This window comes from Alosa alosa, chromosome 10, assembly GCF_017589495.1.
Source record: "Alosa alosa isolate M-15738 ecotype Scorff River chromosome 10, AALO_Geno_1.1, whole genome shotgun sequence".
NCBI lineage: Eukaryota > Metazoa > Chordata > Actinopteri > Clupeiformes > Clupeidae > Alosa > Alosa alosa.
This window is the reverse complement of record NC_063198.1, coordinates 10,034,767-10,059,872: the sequence shown is the minus strand read 5'-3', so window position 1 is coordinate 10,059,872 and position 25,106 is coordinate 10,034,767. Positions and strand designations below refer to the sequence as shown.

General features: G+C 43.4%; 1 protein-coding gene across 4 annotated transcripts in view; it reads left to right on the top strand.

The window, feature by feature from the left end:
* The first annotated feature begins 257 nt into the window (after window positions 1–257).
* Window positions 258–25,106, top strand: part of unm_sa1614 (un-named sa1614) — a 62,652-nt gene continuing 37,803 nt past the window's right edge. Inside the window, exons 1-9 of one of the 4 annotated variants that reach the window (XM_048255864.1) lie at window positions 258–318; window positions 438–583; window positions 15,601–15,673; window positions 16,053–16,198; window positions 16,496–16,570; window positions 18,902–18,951; window positions 21,877–22,006; window positions 23,220–23,305; window positions 24,449–24,524. In XM_048255864.1, coding sequence (XP_048111821.1) covers window positions 458–583; window positions 15,601–15,673; window positions 16,053–16,198; window positions 16,496–16,570; window positions 18,902–18,951; window positions 21,877–22,006; window positions 23,220–23,305; window positions 24,449–24,524 — 762 coding nt within the window. In that variant the 5' untranslated portion in view covers window positions 258–318; window positions 438–457. Of the gene's footprint in view, window positions 584–3,071; window positions 3,156–15,600; window positions 15,674–16,052; window positions 16,199–16,495; window positions 16,571–18,901; window positions 18,952–21,876; window positions 22,007–23,219; window positions 23,306–24,448; window positions 24,525–25,106 lie in introns of those variants that run through there. The other 3 variants (XM_048255866.1, XM_048255865.1, XM_048255867.1) reach the window with 3 other exon arrangements.

The following is a 25,106-nucleotide window of genomic DNA, read 5'->3' as shown; positions in this document are numbered from 1 at the left end:
TTCACGTAGAAAAGGGGCTTTTTGGAGACCAGTCTAAGCAGAAGCTTTAAGACTGCATGTCACGTTTATGTTGGGTGATGAAGTGACACACAAAAACAAAGTATTCATAATGCACAATATTCAGAAAGTATTCCGAATGTGCAGATGCTCTGCCGGCCACCACGTCAACCACAACTGTGTGAGGAGAGAGGGGCGGACACGAGCATGCGCGCCGCTAAGCGCGCCAACGGTACTACTGCTAGGGAGAGCGTCAGTTCCTTATTCAGCTTATACAGACAGCGTTACTAGAGATGGACCGTCGGACAGCGTAAACACATGGTACGGCACTTCTTTAGAGTGCTCTCTGTCCTTACACCCAATTAGACGGAGTTTTGTTGCACACATAAGTCTTTACATTTTGTATTTATTTTAGTTCAGATAATTATTTCTCCGCAAAGGTTTTCATTATATCGCAGAAATGCCCGAGTTTATATCAGTAGAGGAGTTCATCGCAGAAACCTTGGAGGACTACAGCTCTCCAACAACCTCGTCTTTTACCACGAAAATGATAAGTTGCCGGAATTCCGCCAACAACATTGAGGAGGTGAGTAAACTAGCTTTTTTCGGGCTGGCTGAATTTTGCGACTATCCTGTAAGACTGTTGATAACAGTAATTTTGTGACAGCGTACGGCTTGTCTCTTGGGGTAGACCCGCATGAGAAGGTGTGTCTGGATTTTTTTGTCGTTGTAGGCTACTGATGGACTCATTATCCAATCCCAGTTAGCTCTATTTAAGGAGGCGCGGAGAACCGCACCGTGGTTACGGTCTTTGTGCTCTATTGTGCTCAGTTCTTTATTTTCCGGTGTTTTATGGGCCGTGTGGACAAGTCATGCGTCTAGTCATCTTTGTTTTCTAACAATCAGTTAATTAGCTTACTGGACACAAACCTTGGCTGTCCCGTTGACAAGCACGGAGCACATTCTAATTGCCTTTGTTTATTGCACCCATGGGGCGGCAGACCTCTGCGCTCCCCCAGTGATGGAGAAGAAACTTGAGCATGCAGTCTTTGTCAGAAATCATGAATTAAAGTGTTGCTATCGAGATTTTCCTCTATCCAGTATCCATGGAAAAAGAGACCTGTTTCATTTGGGTTGTAAGTGAACGGATTGCAATTTTATGCGAATAGCTTTAGCTTATAGCTATATTGCAAATGTATGCGAAAAGCTTATCCTAAGGTCAGGTGCTACTGCGCGACTGTCGCACCTGACATATAGGCTACCCCATAATAATAAGACTCCGGTCCTGTCTTTGTGTTCATTAATGTTTCACTTTACGTCATAACAGAAGTGCAAGAAGTCGCTTTGTCGGACGCTCTGTTGGTCGCGCTAGGAGGTGAACACAGGATCTTTGTGTGATTTCCATAAGGGGCTTTTATGGTAGATGCAGACTGTCTTTGTAGGCATATTAGTGGTGTAGGAAATACTAGTAGTACGTGGCCGTTCTTTTACGTAGCCTGCACATTGTAAATAGAAAATAAACAAAACATGTTAGTTTAAATTACAAAAATATGCCAAACCTCGACTATTGTGGGGGGGAAATATAAATTATGTAGACAATTGGAAGTCCATGTTTACAACTGTCCAGAAACTGAAAGGAAACCCCCCACCAAACACATCTCATCATCATCACCATCACCACCGCCGCCGCCTAATCTCCCTCACTAAACCTGGTCATGGCTTATGCCGTTTTGAGTCATTTGTTGTGGCAGATTGGAGCCCGTGCCAGAGGTCACTGTTTTGGTGACAATGGGAATGCCTGACGCCACCACAGCACAGCACAGACTGTCGTGTTGGAGGAGTACACAGTTGCCATGACGATGACCTAGCCTGTGAAACACACTGTACACATTGGACACTGTAGCCCATTACATGGTTGACTGTTTGGGTCTCATTTGACTTGACACATCCTTGGGAGACTATGAGGTCTTCACTTCAGCCGCCCAAAGGATCTCCACGAGGGGCTGCGCTGTTGGAGGGTGGCAGGAAGCGCCATCCATTCGCTTCCTGTCTCCAAAGTGAGAAAACCCAACACACCGATTCATCAGATTATCGTGGGCCCAGAGACTCACAGTTGCTTGGTCTCTGGAAAAGGGGAAAAACAATAGGGCTCATTGCCACAAATAAAAAGCAGAGCAAATTCTAAATGTGTGACTCCCTCAGTCATGCTTGAGGAACCCATTTGAGTCTGTCCACTGCTGTCCAGCCCCTGACCAAGAGGGGCGTGAGTGATGCACAACGCAGTTTCCTTCCCTATGTGTGTCGGCCAGTGGGGGTGTCCACTGTGTGTTGTTTACTCATTCAAAGCTGTAATCATTTTAGGCTTACTGTTGTGTCTGGCCCCAAGTACAAAGAACATCTAATCCTTCCTCACCCAGATATGCTGGTTGGCCGATGCTAAAGAAGAGGTTAGTGGAGGTGGGTTTTTTTCAGGTTCAAATTAGAGGGACTGAAGCATGTACTGCCTGTGCCCATATATAGACAAAGCTCTACATATGTTGGAACTCTGTGTGTGAGAGAAAGACATAGAGAGAGAGAGAGAGAGAGAGAGAGAGTATGTGTTTGTGTTTCTGTGTGTGTGAGTGTTTGTGTGTGTGAGAGAGAAAGAGTGTGTGAGTGTGTGTGTTAGTGTTTCTGTGTGTGTGTTTTCCTTCTCCAATTTACATTGTGATGTCTTTGGCAAGTCGGGGAAATGGCTCCCGTGTGTAATCCCTTGACTTTGTGACCCAGCCAGTTAACTGAGCGGACAGAATCGCCCCAGTCTTCATTCGGTTAAAGGCCGGGAAAGTGCTGACAGAATGAGGCGGAATGAAATTGCAGCCGCCAGCAGACAATATGTCAGTTCCACATCAGCTGGCTACTTGGGCTGATGGATCATGGGTCCTTCGTGTGTGTGTGTGTAACAGTGAGAGGGATGGGCCTAGCTGAGCTGGTACCGGCGATGCTGAAAGTAAATTGAAATGGAAGCAACTTGCGATTAGGGCGGTCGGCGGAGTGTAATACTAGGGAGGTTAATTGGAGTGTGTGGATAATCCGAGTGGACCAGTGTGCGCGAGTAGGGTCTGGTCATGGGCGCCCAACAGCTGATTTGGCTATTTGTTTACATCGAGCACCAAGAGGTAAGACGGGGAGAGAAACACATGCACTCCAATGTTCAAGGAGATTTACCGGATGGGTTGTTTTGATGACTGGTGGAAAGGAGTGTTGGGTTACATGCTCAGGACGGGTACTGTATATTACAGATTGTAATTTCTCATGCTTGTTGAGAAGAACAACCCAAACAATGTGTCTTTTTTATCTATTAGAATTGTTTGTTGTCCAGATGAAATTGGAATTGCAGTAAAGATTCAGTTAATTTTAACCTTGTCTCTTTTTTACCAAATACTGCAATCCACTCCACTGAAGCACACTTCCAGGATTTTGTCAGATGGATGTTGTGATGCCAGTAATAACTGAAGCAGCTCAGTGGCGAAGGTTGTAGGGGGACTCTTATAGTGAACAGAAAAGCATCCTACCACTTACTGTATGTACACCCGCAAACTCAGGGTTGCGTATTCACAATTATTGTCTTCTAGATAAGAGAGGCACATTTGTTGCAAAAGCGTGTTAGTGTCCTTACATCTAGTGGTTTAAATCTACTAATAATTTTAGACTTCCATCCTTTTCCAGACATTGTTTGGGTCTGTGTCTTGATGTCTTGATAGAAAAACAGACCCATCACTCATGCTGCATCTCTGGCCCTTTCTCTTTATTCCATGTTGGGCAGTGTGGGGCAGCTGTCCGCTGAGCCCCCCCCATCTTTCCTCAAGCTCTCATCTCTCCCCAATGACAAGCCGATGCTAATGGGTGAAGGTGAAATTGCAGTAGCCGTCCACTCTGATTCTGAGAGAGAGAGAGAAAAGAGAGAGACAAAAAGAGAGAGAGTGCACGAGATGGAGATAGAGAAAGACTGATTGCTGTGTTTGGGCAGTTGTGCGCAGAGGCCCAGTGGCTTGGTGTTATGTAAAAAATGTAACGTTTATTGCCTCGTGTTAGTGAGAGGTCAGTGGCTTAAATGATGTGGAAAGGGAAACTGTATTTCTGAGATGCCTTAATTGTAGTGTGTGCATTCAGCTTGGGCTGTGTGCTCTTGGTCTTTGGTCTGAGCTGTTTACTGTGTGTTTGTTTTTTCCTGTAGCGATTGAATGCCTCAACCAGACATTCTGTAATGTCCTAGTAGGCTTGGGATTTTATGAAGCATAGCGTGTGGACAGGAATAACTATGCCAGTTGCATTTTTGGTAAATATATTATTAAAAAAAAGAGAAACACACTTACGGTACATTGAAATAACACTACAGTAGACACTTACAGGAATCCAGAATATTCCATTTTTCTACAGAAGCACCTTTTATCAGTTCCGCTCTCTGTTATTTTTTCCAGGCTAAATGCACATTACCCCACTAACAGGCTGGCAGTGCTTCATTCTTTTTTTAATTTGGTCTCTCTCTCTCTCTCTCTCTCTCTCTCTTTTTTTTTTTAAAAAAAAACTGTGTGCTTTTCGTATAATGGAGTGCCCCACATCTGAGTATTTTGGAGGGTGATTTGGTTTTTGTTTGTGTTGGAACTCACACAATGTCGGGGCTGGCGGCACAAGCTCAAAACCAGCCACAGAGCCACTCTGCCCGGAAAACAAAGGCTGCCACGTGCCTGATCCCTGCTGAGTATGCCATTCTTCAGGAGAGGCCTGCCTATTCGCTGCCACTGAAATGTGATTCCTGTGGACGCTGTCCCTTGTTTACCCAGTCAGTGCATCTCACTGGCGGCCAGGTAAATGGACTCACCTGCTTTGTGTAGAGAGGGGCCGAGTTGAACGAGAGCGCTTCAAGGCCGATAGCTGCATTGTCATCATCTTATTGTGAGCCTTCTGATGACTTGGTTACTGACCAGTTGTAATCTCTACTTTTGGCCAATCTGCAGCATAGCACAGGAAAACCATCACGTCCAACCTGCACAGCACAGCACACAGTAAAATACTATCATGGCATGCTCATAGAGTACTTTGTAAAGTGGTGTGGACTATATAGGGCCATGTGCTTTATATGGCGATCACTCTCTCTAACAAAGTAGCAAGGTTATGTTAATACTGCAAATGCTTGCCAGTTTTTTTCCTCATCAAAGGCTAGAAAACCCATTGTTTTCTTAAACATGTGACCGAGATGTTAAAGTTATCCAGCCATATAAAAAGCAGAAATGGTATGTGCACAGTAGGTCAGGGTTTTTTCTTTTTCCACAGTCCAAAATGTCCAAAATGTTTAAACTCCCATTTAAATGGGTGCCTCTCTGAAACAAATGTGTATTGTAGATCAAATCAGTCTTTGACAGGAGCAGTCTTCTCATAATTGTGTGTGAAAATGTTATCAAAGGGCTCATCACCACTTCACAAGGCACAAATAGCCACCGGACGGTGGACAAGTGCTCGGGTTGAGTAATGGGAGGGAGTTTCCATAGAAACCAGCATTTGACGGGAAGTTCATTTTGACAGTTAGAACTGAAGAGAACAAAGAGGAGCAATTTTTGAGGGCATTTTTTTTCCCCAACCGCGTGAGCTGAAGAGGTGCTTTATTCCAACACAACCACCTCCACCTCCCATTGTGCCTGACGATCTCCCTCTCCTCCCTGCCAGATCAATGCCTCAACAAAAGCCATTTCAGCGCAAGTGATTTCACCAGGCTCATCACAGAAGACTCCACACAGTTTAACACAGTTTAACTCCCACTGGGGTGCAGCTCGCACGGACTCGGGCTTCAGCCCGTTCTTTCAGAGCGATCCAGTTTGACGCAGCACTGCGATTGACTTCCAAGTGTTCTGGCGCTTTGTGATGAGTTGATGCTTTTAAGTAACCCACTGTGGGTAAAGATTAGTGTTGATGCTGTGTGAAGTAAAGCCGACAGCACAGGCTAAAAGGAACCCTTAAACGAAGCCTTAAAACCTCCCTTCATCCCAGCTGATGATGGGAGTTTACAATGAGGGGAAGAGAGGATTTGAAAACACAGCCTCGATACAAAAGCCCGTCTTAGCTGGTTTTAGTGATGTTTACAGGCGATGAAAGAACTTTTAAAACGAGCTATATCTGGAAGTTTTCAGTAGCACATGCTTCAAGAGATGTACTGTGCATAGGATGAGGGTGGTATGCAACAGATAGTAGGGGTGAGTGGATAGAATGGAATGATGATGATGATGATGAGGTCCCCAGCGTGTTGTTTTACTGGAGCTCACTGAGTCACTTTCTGTCAGACCCCCCCCCCCATCCCAGCCTCCCTTACCCAGACCAGCCCTTTAATTATAGAGCACCCAAGGCATCCACCCAAGAACACTTCAGTTCATTTGTGGTGTTTAAACGCACATGCTCACACACAAACACACACAGAAACACAAATGCACATGCTTGCGCACTCACTCTCACACACTCACACACACACACACACACACACACACACACACACACACACACTGATGTAGGCGGATAGATGAGTGGAGAAAATACTGAGAGTTTATGTAATGTGACACGGCTCTGGAAATTGCCCACACATAAATGAAACGGCTTTGGTCTTTTGTAAAGACAAGGCCTACACACACACACACACACACACACACACACACCCCACTGTTCCAGTGAGATATTGATAGTTGTTGTGTGCCGCTAGTGGATGTGTCAGGCTGATTGATGTGCTCTCGGCCTCTCTGTCAGTCTTTCCCCACACAAACGTAAACCTCTGGCTATCAGGAGACAGTGGGTTACCCACAACACAACAGAGACGGTTTTTATCCTCTTCCAGGAGATGCGATGAGGAATAGGTCAGTTCATTCATTATTCATGCTGGGTGGGCCTCCCTCCATTCATGCTCTGTCTAACTCTGCCGGCAGAAAGATGCAAAGTATCAAAATATCAGCATGGACTCTCTGATGCTCAGTCGTGATGTTAAAGCAAGTCCAGCATGTTTTGAATCACTTCTCTATGAGCACAGTTATGTTTGAGCCAAGACCATTTGATTTCTTCATAAACCACGCAAGTGAAGGCGCTATGTATTAATATTGGTCTGACAGGGCATTTTGTACACTGGTTGTTGTTGTTGTTGTGGTGGTGGTGGTTCTGCAGTCTCTCACTAGGGTAGCATCAAATTGCACCAAAGGGCACCAATGAGAATAGACTGACTTGTGAATTCAGACACACACACACACACACACACACACACACACACACACACACACACACACACACACACACACACACACACACATACACACACACACACACACACACACACAAAAAGAATACACAGGTTCCCACCTGTGCGATTCCTAATTACTTCCATCAGTCCATCAGCCAGACAGCAGGTTTCCCCTGATTTCTCCAGGCATAGCAGCGTAACCTGGAACACCCCCTGATGAAGTTGTACTTCTGGTTTCCTGACAGATGATATTTATGCTAGGGAATCTTAAGGGGGTCAGATTTGTCTGTGCCAACGCTACTGGAGGCTGTTGGTGTTTGCGATGATGCGTCATGCTGTTTTTGCCCCCAGCGTGGCAAGTAGACAAATTTGATAATGAAAAGCCTGAAGGGTTTTTTCCCTCATAAAATTGCAATTATGCCTAATCATGGCAGTTTAAAAATATCAACAGAGGCGGTTGCAGAGGAGGCAGTGTGACTGGACACAGAGCTTTAGAGAGGACAGAAACCTCTTGATTATGCTCAGAATGGGTCATTCACCACAGGGCCACAGAGTGGGTATGTGACTTCCTTATCAGGCCAATGTTGATTGTGCATGCTTGCTGTTTTTTTTGTTGCATTTTTACACTCACTGCTCCCTGGAATGACTAGAGATTTTTTTTACTGTCAGCGATTCTACCGGAATAAAGTGCCTTGCTCAAGGGCATCACAAGGCGAGCTTTTGAGGGAAGACAGAACATTGCTCATTCACCCTCCCTACACACACACACACACACTGATCCCCAGTGGGTCTGGGTTTCGGTCACCTTCCGGCCTCAAGACTACTTCTCTACTACTGAGACTAGCGCCACTTTAGAGCAATATGACTTTACACGTTAGAGTGTAGAATAATATAAATTGGTTGACAGGGTGTGAAAAAAGTTTGAGAGAGTGAAAAAGAGTGATACCAGCATTAAGGCTTTTGTCATTGAGAAGAGATGTAGAGAAAACTGGTCAGTTGACACAGATGCTGAATGTGCATTGTGGGGAGTGGGTAGGGTGGGTTAAAGCAGACATGTGATGAACGCTAGCACCAGGAGGCAAGGGGCCTTTAGACCGGCCACTGAGACGATTGAGGACACAGAGCAGGGCAGTGCCTGGGGTAGTCAGGGTCCTAATGGCAGAGATGCAGCCTCTTTCTCTCTCTCGCTCTTTCTCTCGCTCTCTCTCTCTCCTCTCTCTCTCTCTCTCTCTCTCTCTCTGAGAAGGTTGATCACCCCCCGAGGGCTTTCAGATGGTTTCCACCCAAAGCCAGGGCACAGTGGAGGGCACGGCTTCCAGAGGAAATGCTACTTCCCATTAAGTCCTCCGAGAACGTCTCCAAGCTTCTGTTTGTGCTATGGCAGGAAGTGGTGTGACTGAGAGACGTTATTTCATCAACATATTAATTGGGTATTGGCATGACCTTTACCAGAACTCGCATAAAGGTTTTGTACTCCACTATTCTAAAGTGCTGGTGGGTTATTGACCTGTATTTGTAGATAAATTGATTAGTGATTTGCCTTCCTTGCCCAGCAGCAGTGTTTTGCATAATCAAATGGGTCATCTTTAACCCCTTGGACCAAACATTGGGTTTTGAATTGAGCCTTTGGGCTTAAGTTAAGAATTTGTGTCAAGTTAATATTGTATTTGACATGTATTGGGACTAATGAGATAGATAGATAGATACTTTATTGATCCCCATGGGGAAATTCAACATTTCATTTTAATGATGATGACTAGCCCTGATTGGCACAGCTAGATGCACTCTAGTCTGTATTATTCTTTATATATATTTTTATATATATTAAGTTACACACTTTTGACAGCAAGTCAGACACTAATTATTTATTGAATGTTTATGCATTAGACCTTCATTCAGGATGTCATCAGTAAATGCCGGCAAGAATCTTCTAAGGGTCTTTAAATGTCTAAACCCGCTTTAGGCATTTGAAGACCCTTAGAAGATACTTGCCTGCATTTACTGATGTCATCCTGAATAAAGGGCCAGTCACACCAGGAATGACAACCATACAGATAACTAACGATAAAAGTGTCCACACTGATCAACAATAAGGAAAGTCTCTCCTTGTATTGATGAATGTGATGTCTAAAATTTGATGGATTTTGATTGGCCATCAGCTTTTTATCGTTCTCAAAATCGCTCTGAAAGTGATCTCCGTCAATATCGTTTTTCATGTTGTTATTGTTATAGTTTATGTGTGGACGTCGTCATTCATATAAGCGTGGACGATATGGCCCTAAGTCAAGTTTGAGCTCAATTACATTATTATTGGTAACACTAGCATCAGAGCCCAAAGTACAAGTACGTTTTAGACCGAATTAGAAATAGAAAAGCAGACCACCCTTCCTGTCGGCCGACCCACCACCCTTCTAACCTCAGCCATCAAAGGGTGGCTATTCCAAGCCGTGGCCAGGCCACAAACATCTGGGCCAAGCTTGCGCTCTTGAGGTCGGAGTCTCTGACCAACGTCTGCACACGGGCACCTGGAAGTGCACTCTCTGAACTTCTGACCCTCCCTCACACAGCTCTCTCTCTCTCTCTTTCTCTCTCTCTCTCTTACTCTACTCTTTTGCACTCTCTCTCTCTCTCCCAGGCAAATACTGCTTATGGAGCAGTGTGTGTGTGTGTGTGTGTGTGTCTCACCTCCATTTTAAGTCTGAGTCATACATGCTCTTCCTGCTCCTTATTAGCAGCTAAGTCAGGTTTTATGATGGCGTGCTTTATGCATCCCCTCCCTTTGCTACCTTATGTCCTTGTGCCCCCCTCCTTTTGCCCCATACTGTCCTCTATTCGGTGTAATGACTCTATTTCCGTCTGCACCCCTCTGTTGGAGCCGGTGGCTTGTGGGTCATTAAGTACGGGGATCACTTTGAGATAACGAGAGACCATACAAAGAGAGGAGCCAAGAAAGAGGCAGATCTCTGCTCTCTCCTCCTCTCTCTCCTCCTCTCACCTCCTCTCTCTCCTTCTCTCCTCCTCTCTCTCCTTCTCTCCTCCTCTCTCTCCTCCGCTCTCTCCTCCTCTCTCCTTCTCCTCTCTCCTCCTCTCTCCTTCTCTCCTCTCTCTCCTCCTCTCTCCTCTTCTCTCTCTCTCTCCTCTGCTCTGTATTCACAGGGAGACTTTACCAAAATGAAAAACCCTCTCTTATCAGCTGCATGTACTTGAAAAGTAAATAGACAGTGGAATATAATCAGTGAGTGTTATTAAATTGGTAATGTCATACAAATTCAGTGTATTTAATATTGTCTTGTATCAGTAGGGGCTTGTTTCAGACACACACATTCTTTCACAACATATACTCTGCTACTGAAACTGGGCACTTAAAGCTGAGAATATGGTAGGTTCGGGTCTAACTCTATTCTGATCTGGTCACTCCTGATGCAGGCAACTGTGTGGTCAGCCTGCAGTCAAAACCACTAGAGTTTGGTGACTGTGAAGGACATTCCTCACCCAGCTTCTCCTGGTGTGGTCTCCATGGTGTCGTCACATGCTGCTATTTTGTTTCCTGTCTCTGTGTCTGTGTGTGAAAGTCCTCTGGTGCATGTGTGTGTCTGATTCCATGTGTGCTTTGGAAATGTGTCATCTAGTTCGCCAAGTGTTTACCAAGATGGCACTTTGGGCCTGCTTGATTGTGGTGTATTGTACGCGACCTGCCTTGCCAGTTCTCTCTACAGTCGATCTGGAGCGTGAAACTGGAGCATTCTAAGCTTCTGCTGAAGGTGCCAGGTGATTTGCATGCTCCACTCCAGCCAGGAGTGAACAAATGCTCTGTGAAGCCTCCTTCATTTATTCCCCGTTGTGGTGCTTCTCGTGCACGTCTTCACTTGTTTCTGTATGTCTTAAACGGCGTAATTTCAAACAGGATATTTGCACACTGCAGGACACAGCAGAAGCCCAAGAGAAATGTTTACAATTGCAACGGCCCCTTTTTTCTGACTGTGTTGCCTGGGGGAGTTTGGGGAAATGGAACAGTGTGCATGCCAGTGCTTTTGTAGAGGAGAGAAAAGAGTGTGTAGAGGAGAGTGTGTGTGTGTGTGTGTGTGTGTGTGTTGATGATCCTATTTAACAAAGAGATAAAGTAAACCACATATGTGTGTATCCAATTGTAAATGTTTATTATGACCGCTAGCGAAGCGGTCATATAGGGATTGTCAAAGTTTTTTTTTTTTTCCCTTCCTGTCATCTACTTCCTGAATTTTTGGTCAACGATACCCGGGACACTGAAACACCAGGGCACATGAAATTTGGTGGGTATGTAGCCCCACTAGACTTTTACGGAAAAATTTCGTTTGGTCCCCGGGGGCCACTCCCCCACCGCCCTTGGCCCCGAAACCCAAAAAATGCAGTTTTTCCTAAATAACTACCTGAACCGTGGCACCGAGGATGAAGAAATGTTTATGGTATGTTGGTCTCAAGGGCCCACATCAACCTAGCCCATAATCACTCATTTGTGATTTGCACCCCCCCGGTAAAAAATGAAAATGCAATATCATTCTGCTTTAATCGCCCCTCTCTTCAGTTAAGATGTTAAGAACTGCACCAAATTTTATGATTGTGTATGATTAACCTGACATTCTCTGGGGGTATGCCAAGTTTCGTAGAATTTCATTCATGGGGGGGGTCTAAAAAAATTAAGTTATGTGTACATTTAGTGACTGTACACTCATTGGCCTGTAGATGGTGGTGCACACATATACACACACACACACACACACACAGGTACCTACCATCAGTATCGGCAATTACAACGGCCGATACATAATTACAAATTCAGTAGGATTAAAGGAAAACCAAATATTCATCATAATAATTTGGCTCAAGGGCCACATTGGGTTTTGAAAATTGGCCTAATATATATTAGGGTAATTGATACACTTTACACTTCTGTACATCTTGTATGGCTACACCAGAATGAGCATTAAGTGGCTGAAAATCAGTAATTTCCAACCTATTCCCAACTGCTGCATTTGCTTTGCACAGCTTGAAGTCTGAAGCCTACTTTCCTTTGTTGAACGGTGCTGGAAGCGTCTCCTGTTTCCCTGTCATCGTTGCTCGCCTCGTTGACTCTGGTTGTAATCTCACCCGAAGTTGCTGCACCTTCCAATAACGTTGTCTGAGCTGTTAGATCTATAGAACATCAACTTCCGTGGATAACATGGGCTGATACTACATAGGCCAGTCATTACTTTTGTAATCATGGGGCAACGCTTTGGGCGAACTCGATGTACAGTAGGGTATATGCCTAATTCACAAACGAAACAGCGCTGAGACTCTTAAACGTTCCACATACTCGACGCACCCGACCGGTAGCGCGACAATGTGACGTCACAGGAGCGCCGTAACCATTTATACTCGCGCGTCGTGGTCACGACACTAGTTGCAATATTATCCTGAACAGAGGTGTCGCTGTTGTGAAAAGATTAACGCTAACTACGTTACACAGCAGAAGAAGCTGCATTAAGAAACACTAGTAGCAGAGAATGTAAACGGGCTCTGCTATTAGCTAGCCTCTGTGATGGTACTTCAGACTTTGGTTGCTAATATTCACAACTACCACCATCATTATCATCTAGTTTCCAAGGTGTGCGCACAGGTAGATAGATAGATGGATATATAGATAGATACTCTAGTCATCCCAAGGGAAATTTTAATAATTTAAACAGTTTAGTTAGCTGGCTAGCTAGCTAGCAGCTGGCTGAGTTTGTGTAATTTCCTGAAGTGGAAAGAGATTTTGTTCAGGCCTTAATAGATATCCTTTGTTTGAAAATAAATTGTTTCTATTCTTTCCTCTTAATTCCATGTGTTTGCAACTCTGCTGGTAACTTTGTTAACTTATCCAGCAAACTATTAAAAATTCCACGACTGTAACAAAACACTGCAACTCTCGCTTGCCCCTCGAACTAGTCGATCTTCCTGTTTCCGGCTTTGTCGCTTTCGTCTGAAAAAAAAATGAGTGGTCGCTACCTCGCTACCTGGCTAAAATCCTGGCGCTCCAGCAAGATCTATCATTTTGACGCCACGGGTGTCAGCCCTAAGGTCGGTTGGTGTCGCCGAGTATGTAGAAGCCTTATTACACAGCACAGCCGAACTCACTGCTCACTCAGAAGAGTAAAAAGGGACGTTACATGCCATCACACCAGAGTCTCAAAAAGTCTCCAAGAACCCCAGAAAAAGTAGCTAGATTTGTCGCTAGTCGCTTTTCACAAAAAAAAGTCGCTTGGGGGGTCTGAAATCTCGCTAAATATGGCGACAAAGTCGCTAAGTTGGCAACACTGCCTGATGATGCATCCTAAACACCGGGCTGGGACATTTAGCTCAAAGTCTCAAAAAGCATCTGAGTCAACGTTCATTCCCAAACACCCATAGGCTACTTCAATCCTCAAAGGTGATTCAAGTAAGGAAGAGCATGGCTCAAAGTAAAGTAACTAGGACTGAAACTATAAATTCGTCAAAGTGAATAATTTGTGTCAACTCGCCGCAATGTAGATTTATTAACGCACCCGTGATCTACATCTCCATTTAAACCAAATGTTTTAGAGCGCACGTTGAGAGATGTATCCAGGACAGGGCTGTACCTACACATATTTGTTGCACGTGCTACAAAAATCATTCTTTGCGATGGATGATTTAGTACCAACGTTACAGGTCCAATACAGTGTTGCCTATGGCTATACCGTGAGACTGAGACGTTTTTTGTTTGTTCGAAGTGCGTGTTTAGGGTGTGAGAGGGGAGTCGATGTGCTTTGATTCCAGCTTGGTAGTAGTCTATGCGATTGAAAAACACGTGTGTGTGAAGTAGCCAAACAATGATAATGCTATCATTATGGCTGCTTTAGCCATAGACCTTGAGCTACTGTACAGTGGGTTGGGTTCCATTTAGAAGTGTAAACTTTCCGTGATTCACACAGCTCGTGAAATGTATTACTACTGATATGCAAAACTATTAACTTTTCGCCAAGAGGTAGCAGCTTAAGTCCGCTTGATACTGTAAGCCATTGGTTCCCAAAGGAGATTTTATTTGGGTCGCCAGCATAGATAGCCTAGTGACAATTTATGTTGTGTAATAGGCCTAGCATAGGGCCTATACCTTATATAGCTTATAGTTTGTTAACAGTCACGGTTTTGTCATAACTCCCTCTATGCATCCAGTGCGTGGATATCTCAATTGCAAAATTAAACAATATTTCTATCGGGCGCCTACAATGGACTAGGCTGGGTGAACTCAGCCTGATCGATTTGCAGCCAGCGATTCCTTTTCGATTTCTCAAAAGATTGAGCTTGGTCTGTCGAAAGCCAGACTAACCATGGACCTCATAGTTGCAAAATGCAAGGGAACATGAATCGGCATATTATTTGCACAAACAATAACGGACAGTAGCTCTTCAACTTGGCCCGTTAAAATGTGTATGAACAGTCTAGCAACGCATTTCATGAAGGCCCTTTTGGACATGTCAGTTATTTGCACCACTAGGTAAAACGGCATTTTGTTTTAGACTACTGGTATTTAATTTGTGCAATGTGCATTGACAATAAAGCGGAATATCATATGAACTAGATGACTAAACTTATGCATATGTAGAAGAAGAAACATTCACAAAAATCCATGACATGACCTCTCTTCTTGATAGCTGTTGAAAACTGCATGGAACTGACAGGGATTGTTTTGTTTAATAATAAATAAATAAATACATTATGTTGCTACCTTCTGCTTTTCCCAAATACAATGTAGCCTACAGGTGTACCTTTCATCAGTCCAGTTGCAATGGATGGACTGTGATGAACTGCCCTACTTGTGATTGTTTAGATATTTTAAAGGTTTTATAACAATGCTACACATTTTTGGCAAGTGCTACAAATCTATTCACCTTTGCAGCGCCACATACTTTGTGTGCGGCCCGCAAACACACATTCCAAACAAGCATACACAAAAGTCTCAAAAGTGGGGGATGGAGTAGAAGATGGAGACAAATTCATTTATATGATTTCTTTTCGCGGAATGGATGTACAGGACTGAGCGGCGTTCATATTTTGTACCGCTATGCGGTACAAGTTTTTTCCCTTCTATGTTCTGGTGATCACGTGGGAAGCATAAGTATTTTCTTATCTTGGAATCGTTTATAGAAAGATGTTAATTCAGGACATTCTGTCCTAATGTATCCATATGGTGGGAAAAACAAATGGATTTAGTTCAGTTTTCCCCAAATTCATTGACTCCTTCATACAGTTGTTTTTGTCCTGAGTCTTCAAAAGGAAATGGCCTTGTCTGTGGAGAGGGTTACACTCTTATGGTGAAATCCTGTTTGTTTTTACAGGCCCTCGACTGTGACCGGACTGTCCTCCAGAAACTGAAGAAAGCTGCCAAAGCGAAGCATGCTTCAGGTCAAGGTGAGGTCAAGGGCTCTTAATAGCTATTCCCATGGTGTGAAAACAGCCAGTCTGTTCAGCATCACTAAAAGAGGGCACACACAAAGGTTGGACCCCCACGTATGAACAGCGGCCATTGCTCAGGCTGAGAGGCTCTGTCCAGACCCTGTCCATTATACCACATGCTAAAATGGGGTTCAATTAAAATGGTGTCAGTCATACGCCCATGTGTGCAGCGTGGGGGAACGAGCACCAAGGGCATAGTCACATAGTTTCACTGAACTATTCAAACAGTTTTTGTGATTTGGGTTTAGTAGATTTGTTTATTTATTATGTGATGAGTTCTGTAAGACATTGATGGAAATACACCACCCTTAATGAAGTTGTGTCTCGGCTTTAGACCACATATCACATCTGGAGGTCTACATCAACTCCATGGAGAAACTTGCCGTAAATTTCCGGAGCAACGGGGAGCAAGAGGTGGCGTCTGCCTTCAATAAGTTCGCCGAGTTCTCCAAAGAGCTGCTGACGCCAATGAAAAACCTGGTGAGCGACTCTCCGCTCTGCTCGCGCACAGAGAAGAGAGTCAGACAGAGATAAGGCACTTCATGCCTCCAGATAAGACAGAACCCCTCTCTGGCTGACCCACTGGGTCCCTGTGTTATCTATAAGTCCTTTAAAAGTATGAAACTCTGGCCTAAGGACAGATAAAAGCGTCACAGTGTTCTGAAATACAGAGACCACAGTATTTGTAAAATATGTATGACCTGACACTTTTTTCATGTTTGGCTTGTGTAAAGGTTGAGGGTTTTTTTGGTGATAAGTTCTTTTTCCTCTTTGCAGTTGAACAGCATGCTTCACAACATCAACTTCTTCCTGGATTCTCTGGTGAAAGGAGACCTGAGAGAGGTGAAAGGGGTAAGCCCAAATGTCACCTCAGTCCGATCACAAGTAACGCTCTACCGGCTTCCCTAAATATCACATGTCTCAAGGACTCTCTCTCTTTTTTTAAACAGCCCTCTTAAACAGCACTCTTAATGCCCAGGGTTTCCCGCAGCACTTTGCAGTCAAGGCGGCCGCCTTGGCAAAACAAGCCTGCCGCCTTAACTTCGTCGTCAAAAAAAAAAAAGTGTTACTTTGTCCTGTTTTCTCCCTTTCATTCCAAACTGTGACCAACGCCAACCCCCTTCTCCATAGAGCGCATTAAAAATAAGAAGAAACGTGTCATGAATCGAAAAATAATCAGATTTTATAATCTTTACATATGTGATATGCCTCGAATCAGAGCTAGTGGCGGAGCTGGCCCGGTGCAAATATATCGCTCCCTCGTTCTCAAGAATCAGTCAAATCGCGAACAGCCACAACCCCGTTTAATTGTCAGGTGTGATGAAATGCGTTCATATTCCACTTTTTATGTCATAAACGTTGCAGGCCTATGGAAAGGTTTAGTGGTAGGGTTGTCCAATGATCAAGTTGTTGCGTCAATTTGTGTTTTAATTTATGCGACGCACCAATGCTGGGTTCATCCGTTTGGCGCAAGTTAAAATATTTAGCCGACTGCGTGATTTGTCATTTTCGTTCTTTTGGCAATTAATTCCGACTGATCCCTTTAGTGAACGTTGCCAAGCTTGTTTGTTGGTGCACTATCAGTGTTGCAGTCTTTTAAAATAAATGTTATGAGTGAAATATATTGCCGTTTCTCTTAATTCTTTGGGACCGGGGAGCTAAATTGACCTGATGGGCCGAGTAAACAGACACCTGCTTTCAGCACAGTGTTGACTTGCGCGTCTAATCGGACGCGCAAGACTGACAATAGACGGGCCTAGGCCCGTCCAGGCCCATCCGTGCCTACGCGTATGCTTTCTAAATTATTTAGCTATCTCCATCCCCATCAACGAACTTAGGCTATATGGCCAATATCTTTGAAATTTAACGGTCTTGGTTTTATTAGTGGGCATGCCTCAGACTTCGTGGTGTGAGGCGGTATGGGAGCCGAGCGGGAGCGGAACAGGCGGCCCTCCGGCCTCTAAATTAAAAGCTCCGCTCAAATTCCATCCATATTACACAAAACTATAAAATGATCTAAACTTCATTCACTCTCAGTGTATAGATCAGGACAGACTTGCGGAACAGGCTGCAGGTCAACAGTCTGACAGCCTGCATGAAGATAAGCATTAATGGTCCAATAGTAAAACAGTGCAATTACCAAAGGGCCCTTGAAATTATCTTTTTAAAGCCAAGGAGGATGGCTTGTAACAATGCTAGTTGTCAGCTCTGCCATAAGTAGTGACTGATCACATTTGCACATTTTGTTGTTTTGCACTTTCTTTTGCACTTGTTCTATAGTTTGTAATAGTCTTTGTTAAAATTGCACAAATATTTTGAAATATTTGTATACTGTTGTATAGTTTGTTTGGTGTTGTTACTTTATTCTTTGTTAACTGTTATTTTGAGAAGCTGGTTATTATTTATAATGTAGTGTTTAATAAATAATTGTTAAATATACAGAGTCTGTAGTGTATCGCACAAACAAGACGCCAACACCCACACCCCCACCGACGGCAACCGATACAAGAACCCACCCCCAAATATGGCAACCGATACCAGACCAACGACCTACCACCTTGGCTAACACATTTCCTGCGGGAAACCCTGATGCCTCAAGGTTAGCAACGACTGCTATGAACGAGCTCGCCAGAAACCCACAGTTCATTATTCCGCTTATTGTGTGGTTGGGTGTACTGGGCTTCTTGCACACTCTCATGCAGCCTTTTGAGGAATATAGTGCAGGCACTTTGTGTGTAGAATAAGTGTGTGAGTGTGGCTGTGAGAAGCTAATGAAGTGTGTTGTGTTTAACAAGAGAGGCTGCAACGCAGTGCAGATCAGTGCGGCCTCCCTGTGGGGAAATCCATCGAGTGGATAATTAAAAACGCAAGCCTGTGTGGGAGACATGCTGCACCAGAGAGAGAGAGAGAGACAAAGAACGATATACATGGAGAAATACAAGGGGAGAAAGAGTGGTAGAGAGAATATACTGTAGAACAGACAAAGGAAGAAAGACAGACAGAGAGATATATAAAGAGAGTGACTTGTGAAGAGCAGGGAAGAGAGTGACTTGTGAAGAGCAGGGAAGACTGGGAGGCGTGTGTGTGTGGGGGGGGGGGGTAGCAGCTGGTGTGCCCAGCAGACATGGCCTGATGTGTTTGTCTCTTAATGGAAACCTTAATCTTATTCTCTGTCTTCCTCAGGATCTGAAGAAGCCATTCGACAAGGCCTGGAGAGATTACGAGAATAAATTGTGAGTTGTCCTTTTTGGGAGAACTGCACACTTTTTCCACCACAGATGGAAAAGTAATCATATAGGCTATACAAACAAGTTATGTATGCAAGCAAAAAAAGCAAGAAAGCTAGGAGGAAGCCAGTCAGAAGTATTACACATTAATAAATGTAATATCTTCTACTTGAGTTTGTTGGTTAGACTCTACTTTGTTCCAATAGAGTCTCATTGTAGTGCTGGGCGGTATACCGGTTCACACCGTAAACCGGTGTATATTTTCGTTATGATATGAATTTTTAATATACCGCCATACCGGTGTATTTGATTAGGCCTACACAACGTTTGGAACGCTGCGCCGCACGACAGTGTTTCAGACGGAACTTTTTTCACACGCACGTGTGATGTTGGAACCGCGAGGCAGGCATAGTCTCTCTCATAGTCTCTTTCTTTTACTGTCTATGGGCATAGTGAGGGTAAACACAAAACACCTTAAGTTTTTCCCCTGAAGTATGACCCTTAAGGCTTAATTTATCCTTAGGTAAGGGGTTTATTTAAGGGTGTTGCACAGAATACCTTAAATTGTTTCTTTAGTTAAGGAAAAAACGTTTAATGATACTGCATTGAAAGGGATTTACCGTCACGAAAATTCTATTGAGATTGTTCAATAGCTGTAACTAGCTGGCTAAGTAGGTGATGTCGTTAGTTAGCAACCCACCGAACACAGTGAAGTTTAATGATCTTATCCTTCATCTCACCTTAAGAATATTCGCTGAAATTATCCAGGTAGCAAGTAAAGCATGTTATAGACATGAACTGAGCAATTCTAGCTGGCTAGTTAGAAATTATCCTGACTGTCATCAGTGCACCAAAACGAACTTTTTTGTTAATGTTTTGCCTAGCGAACCGAACCGAACCCGAAGCTCATGGCAGGCAAACAAGACATCTACATCTACATGAAGTTAATGTTAGCCTACCACTAACGTCATGCAAACCACACAATAACAATAAGGCATGTTTCTGATAGGCCTATTTGACAGAGTAAGCATATTAGCAGAGAGGTTTTATAAAAAGTATAATTATGCAAGTTGCACTACTTTTTGTATTGGTTTTATACGTTTTATTGGTTATATAAGATGTTTGTGAAATTTGCACAGTAAAAGTTCTGTATTTTGACTGCAATTGTCTTTGCATTCTGATAAGATTCAGAATGCAAAGACAAGATAAGTGTGTTATTTTTTGCTCGAGCTCAGGAAGTGATTTCGTAGAAGGTTGCACAACAACAAAAAAAACATGCCAATGTGTTGAGCCACAGATGAAGTGGACTGGAGGTGTGATGACGCCGTTTTTTGCAGTTGAGGAAGAATCTCACAACGTTTCCTGAATTGCAAAGGGTTTAGGTGGTCAAGGCCAAATTTAGCTAGGACACGAAAATATGACTGCAGTCTGTGTGTGTCTGTCTGTCTGTCTGTCTGATCACACAAGCCTCATGGACAAACCGCAGATTGCGAACGCTGTCAGACCCAAGTTTCCGTCATATTTATCAAACTAGTGTAAACTGTGCCTTTCTCTGCCTTTCTCCGCCCATAAACGCAATTTACAAACGTCCATAACTGAACAGCAGAGCCTACATACAAGCACAGTTGAATTAAGTTAACTGATGACAATATTAAAAAGAATCAAACGTTTAGCGATCATGAAATAATGAAATGAAATAATCAATTATTATAATCAATTAATAACCAATACGCCTGAAGTGGGAGCAAAAGCATTAGTACCCTGAGGGCCAGATGTACTGAACGCTTTTGCGCCCACTTCAGGCGTATTTGTTTCGCAATGTGCGTGTAAAATCATTGCGAGGTATGTACAAACACGCCGCAATGATGTAAAAGCGCAAAACTGCCTGTCACGGGAGCTGAAAGTGGCAGATTGCATTTGTCATGTCATGCATATGCATTCATGGAAGGATCCAGGGGAAAGTGGGAGTTTAGCGTAAAAAGATGGGAGGGGAAGAGTAAAGAGCGCCTAATTATGTATTCCGTGGTATGTACAAAGACTGCTCCTGAAAGCGCACATCTATTCTGCGCCTAAATACTTCCGCCTTGTAAAAGCAGGTGTTAATCCAAATTGCAGTTCAATGCGTCAATAAGAGAACATTTCAAAGACAACAGAATCGCTATTTAGAGCACCAGTTTTGTGGTGAAAGTATTTGTACTACCAACAGCAACCTCAACTTTTCGTTGGCCTTTCAATGTCTTACTTTCACTTTCACATCATTCACTTAAACTTTCCTACTTGCTAGATTTGCCCAATCTTCCATAGCCTACGTGCACAAGTAGTTTGAGTAGAACTAGCCCACTGATCTTTATTATCTCCCTGCTTGTTTACATCTTATCATGTATGGTATTATTTCATGATTGCTAAACGTTTGATTCTTTTTAATGTTGTCATCAGTTAACTTCATTCAACTGCGCTGCCATTCAGTTGTGGACGTTCGTAAATTGCGTTTATGGGCGGAGAAAGGCAGAGAAAGGCGCAGTTTACACTAAGGATTGAACGATTGATAAATACGACGGAAACTTGGGTCTGACAGCGTTCGGAATCTGCGGTGTGTCCATGACGCTGATAACGCTACGTTCGCAAATGTACGTACATCTGGCCCTGAGTGTCTGCCCATGCAAGTGTGTGTGTGTGTGCGTGTGTGTGTGCGTGTGCGTGTGTGTGTGTGCGTGTGTGTGTGTGTGTGTGTGTGTGTGTGTGTGTGTGTCAGCCATTTGGCAGTACTAAACAGACTGGCAGATGCAGCACTGGGATAAAAAATATGGCATAAGGGTTTTTTGTGTGTATTTTATGGTTCACTCTCTCTCTCGTGTGTGTGTGTGTGTGTGTGTGTGTGTGCATGTGTGCGTGAGTGTGTCTGTGTGTTTGTGTGCGTGCGTGTGTCTGCAGCACTAAGATAGAGAAGGAGAAGCGTGAGCTGGCAAAGCAGTATGGGATGGTGCGGACAGAGGTGAGCGGAGGGGAGATCGCTGAGGAGCTCGAGAAAGAGCGCAGGATGTTCCAGCTACAGATGTGTGAGGTGAGACACACACACACACACAAACACACAAATACACACACATAATCATCATTAAAACATAAACACAGATATACGCACACAGACAGACAGAGACACATACATGTACATGTCAGACGTACAGACACAGACACAGAAGGCCAGTGGGCCACTGGCTGTGACATTCTCATCTATGGATTTGATGCTCAAGAGACAGAACTCTTTTCTATTCTTTGACGAAGATGGCATTCTATGCGTCAGATGGCATTCTAAACTTTGGCGTCAATAGACTCTATCACAGTCAAAACATGCACAGACAAACAGACTCCCACTCATTAATCATCAAAACACATATGCTCAAACACACTCCACTGAAAAGCCTTTTATCTCAGCACCTGTTGTGCCAGAGTGAGTCAAACTCTGCCAGCTCTTTCTCTCTCCTGCCAGAACAGTGTAGCTGGAGCTCCACCCTATGGTTCACTCAGATAGAAAGCTAAACTACACTGCAAAAATGAAATCTTACCAAGTGTTATAATCTTATATTAGATAGAAATAAAAAAATATACAAGTTAGTTATTTGTTTTAAAATAAGTCAAAATAAATTAAATTACAAAAACAAGTAAATGTATCTGCCAGTTGAGCTTTCTTGTAAGAAACCAATACAACTAGATCTTATATAGTGTGGGGTGTAATTGGTACAGTTGGTCCTCTAATAAGATCATGGGGACGGTGTCCTGGAAACCAATACAGATCATATAGTGTGGGCTCCTTCTCAGCCCACTGCCATGTGTTACTTAGCACCCTGCTAGTAGATCATGTAGCGTAGTTATAGATCAAACTTTGTAACCCAAACATGGCTAAAGATCCTCAGCATTGAGGATATTGTGTACTGTTAATTAACTCTATGCTTAAATCTCCAATGACTGCTTATATTCGATTATCTGTATTGTTATAGATGAACTATATAACCCAAACATGGCTAACAATTTCTCACCATCAAGTGGAAGACTGTTTGTTATTTGAGTCCATTCTTATATCTCCACTGGCTACCGATAGTATATCTTGAAGTATGGCTATAGATGTTTTAATTTCAACAGTTCCATGCCATTGAGTGATGGCTGAGAGACTGCACTTAAATATCCAATTAGATGCTTGTAATTAAGACAGGCAACTTATCCACAGCTCCTCTCAAGCATGTGTTATTGATGTCTGATTCACACCCACTTCTCTATTTCAGTACCTCATCAAAGTAAATGAAATCAAGACCAAGAAGGGCGTTGACCTGCTGCAGAATCTTATCAAGCACTACCACTCCCAGTGCAAGTAAGAGGAAGCACAGCTAGCGTGCAACAGCATTGTGTTCAGATGGGATTGTGTGCGTAGAGTTAGGTACAAGTTTGTGCTTTTTCTGCACATCGATTTTTGGTCTGCATACAGCAGATGATTTAACACAGAGACACACACACATACACACACACACACACACACACACACACACACACAAACTCACAGTTACACACTCATTTGTGCACTCAATGTATTGATTGACCTCTAAACACTAGTCAGGACCAGCAGAAGAGACAATGTCTCTGTCACTATCAACCCTGTGCAGAGCTGACAGCAGTGCTGCCGCTGCATCTGTGAAAATCCTCCCTTTAAGATAAGGAAGCTGTGGCAAGCAACAGAATTAATTTGCCCCTTGCCCAAGTCTTTGAGGTCCCACTTTCTTCCTGAAACTGTGTGTGTGTGTGTGTGTGCGGGGTGTGTGCTTGGGGTGTGTGCATGGGGTGTGTGCTTGGGGTTTGTGCTTGGGGTTTGTGCGGAGGGTGTGTGCGTGTGCGTGTGCGTGTGCGCGCATTATAGATGATGTGGTGAATTGACAGCTCCACAGATGAGATTAGATTAGACAAATTAGATTCCATAGCCAATTTTTTACATGATATCTAGCTAACAAGTGCTTGATGTGTCGGTGTGTGTGTGTGTGTGTGTGTGTGTGTGTGTGTGTGTTCATGAAGAAAAATGTGTATAATTATATATAATAAGTGTGCATAATTAACTTTGTTTTTCACATTTTATTTTTTAAACAGTTTTATGTCCATTACAGTATTTCTTGTGTATAAACCGCAGGACCGTGTTTTATGCGAGTTAAAAAAAACAAAACCATATTATAACTGCCCCATAACCCCATAGCTGAAGACATTTTGCAAGATCAATATATAAACCTCAGCTAATAGTTGGGAAATTACGTGTAGCAGAAGGAATAAATTGGCTTTAAAAACAGCACATTTACACATCCAAACGTTTATATAAACCACATCCTTTCTGACCCTTTCCGCTGTGTGCTGTGAGTAGTGAGGGACGGGTAGCAGGTTAGTGCCGTGTCCATGGGATCTCTTTGCCCTGTTTAACCGTTGATGCTAAATTGACAATCCGGTGTGTAAAGGTTAAATCCAATTTTTCTCTCAGTTTCTTTCAGGAGTGCTTGGTGGCCACAGAGAGATTGAAGCAATACATTGACAACCTGACAGGGGAACTCACTCACGTGAGTGCAAGTGTGTGTGTGTGTGTGTGTGTGTGCGTGTGTGTGTGCATGTCCGTGTGTATATATGTATTGGTGTGTACAGTATGTGGGTGGTGGTAGCATAGTGGCTAAGGAGAGGGCTTGCAAGCAGTAGCCAGAAAAATTTACAAATTGTGAGTTGCTCTGGAGAAACTGGCTCTTGTAAGAATTGATGTATGCAAGTTTAGAATTATAAAGTTCGGTATGTCAAAATTGAGATATTGACATATTCTTATTCTGTAACAACCTAATAAGCTGAGGTTAGGTGCTTCTTGAAGTTGTATGTATTTTTGGACATTATATCTTAAGAAGCTTGTTCCACCTATCAATATAACTCTATGGAGTTCTACAACTTTGAAGCTCAATATCTAAGAACTATTCAGAATGCAGATAGAATCTTATAATTCTAAGGGGACAAATTCCCTATATGGATAAAAGTGTCCAATGAGTAAGTAAAGAAGCATGCGCTGATATGTATGTGCGATGACAGGCAGTGGTTGTGTACCGGGATGTCTCAAGCAACATAAAGGCTCGTACCTGTTTTTTTTTGCTATATGACTAATA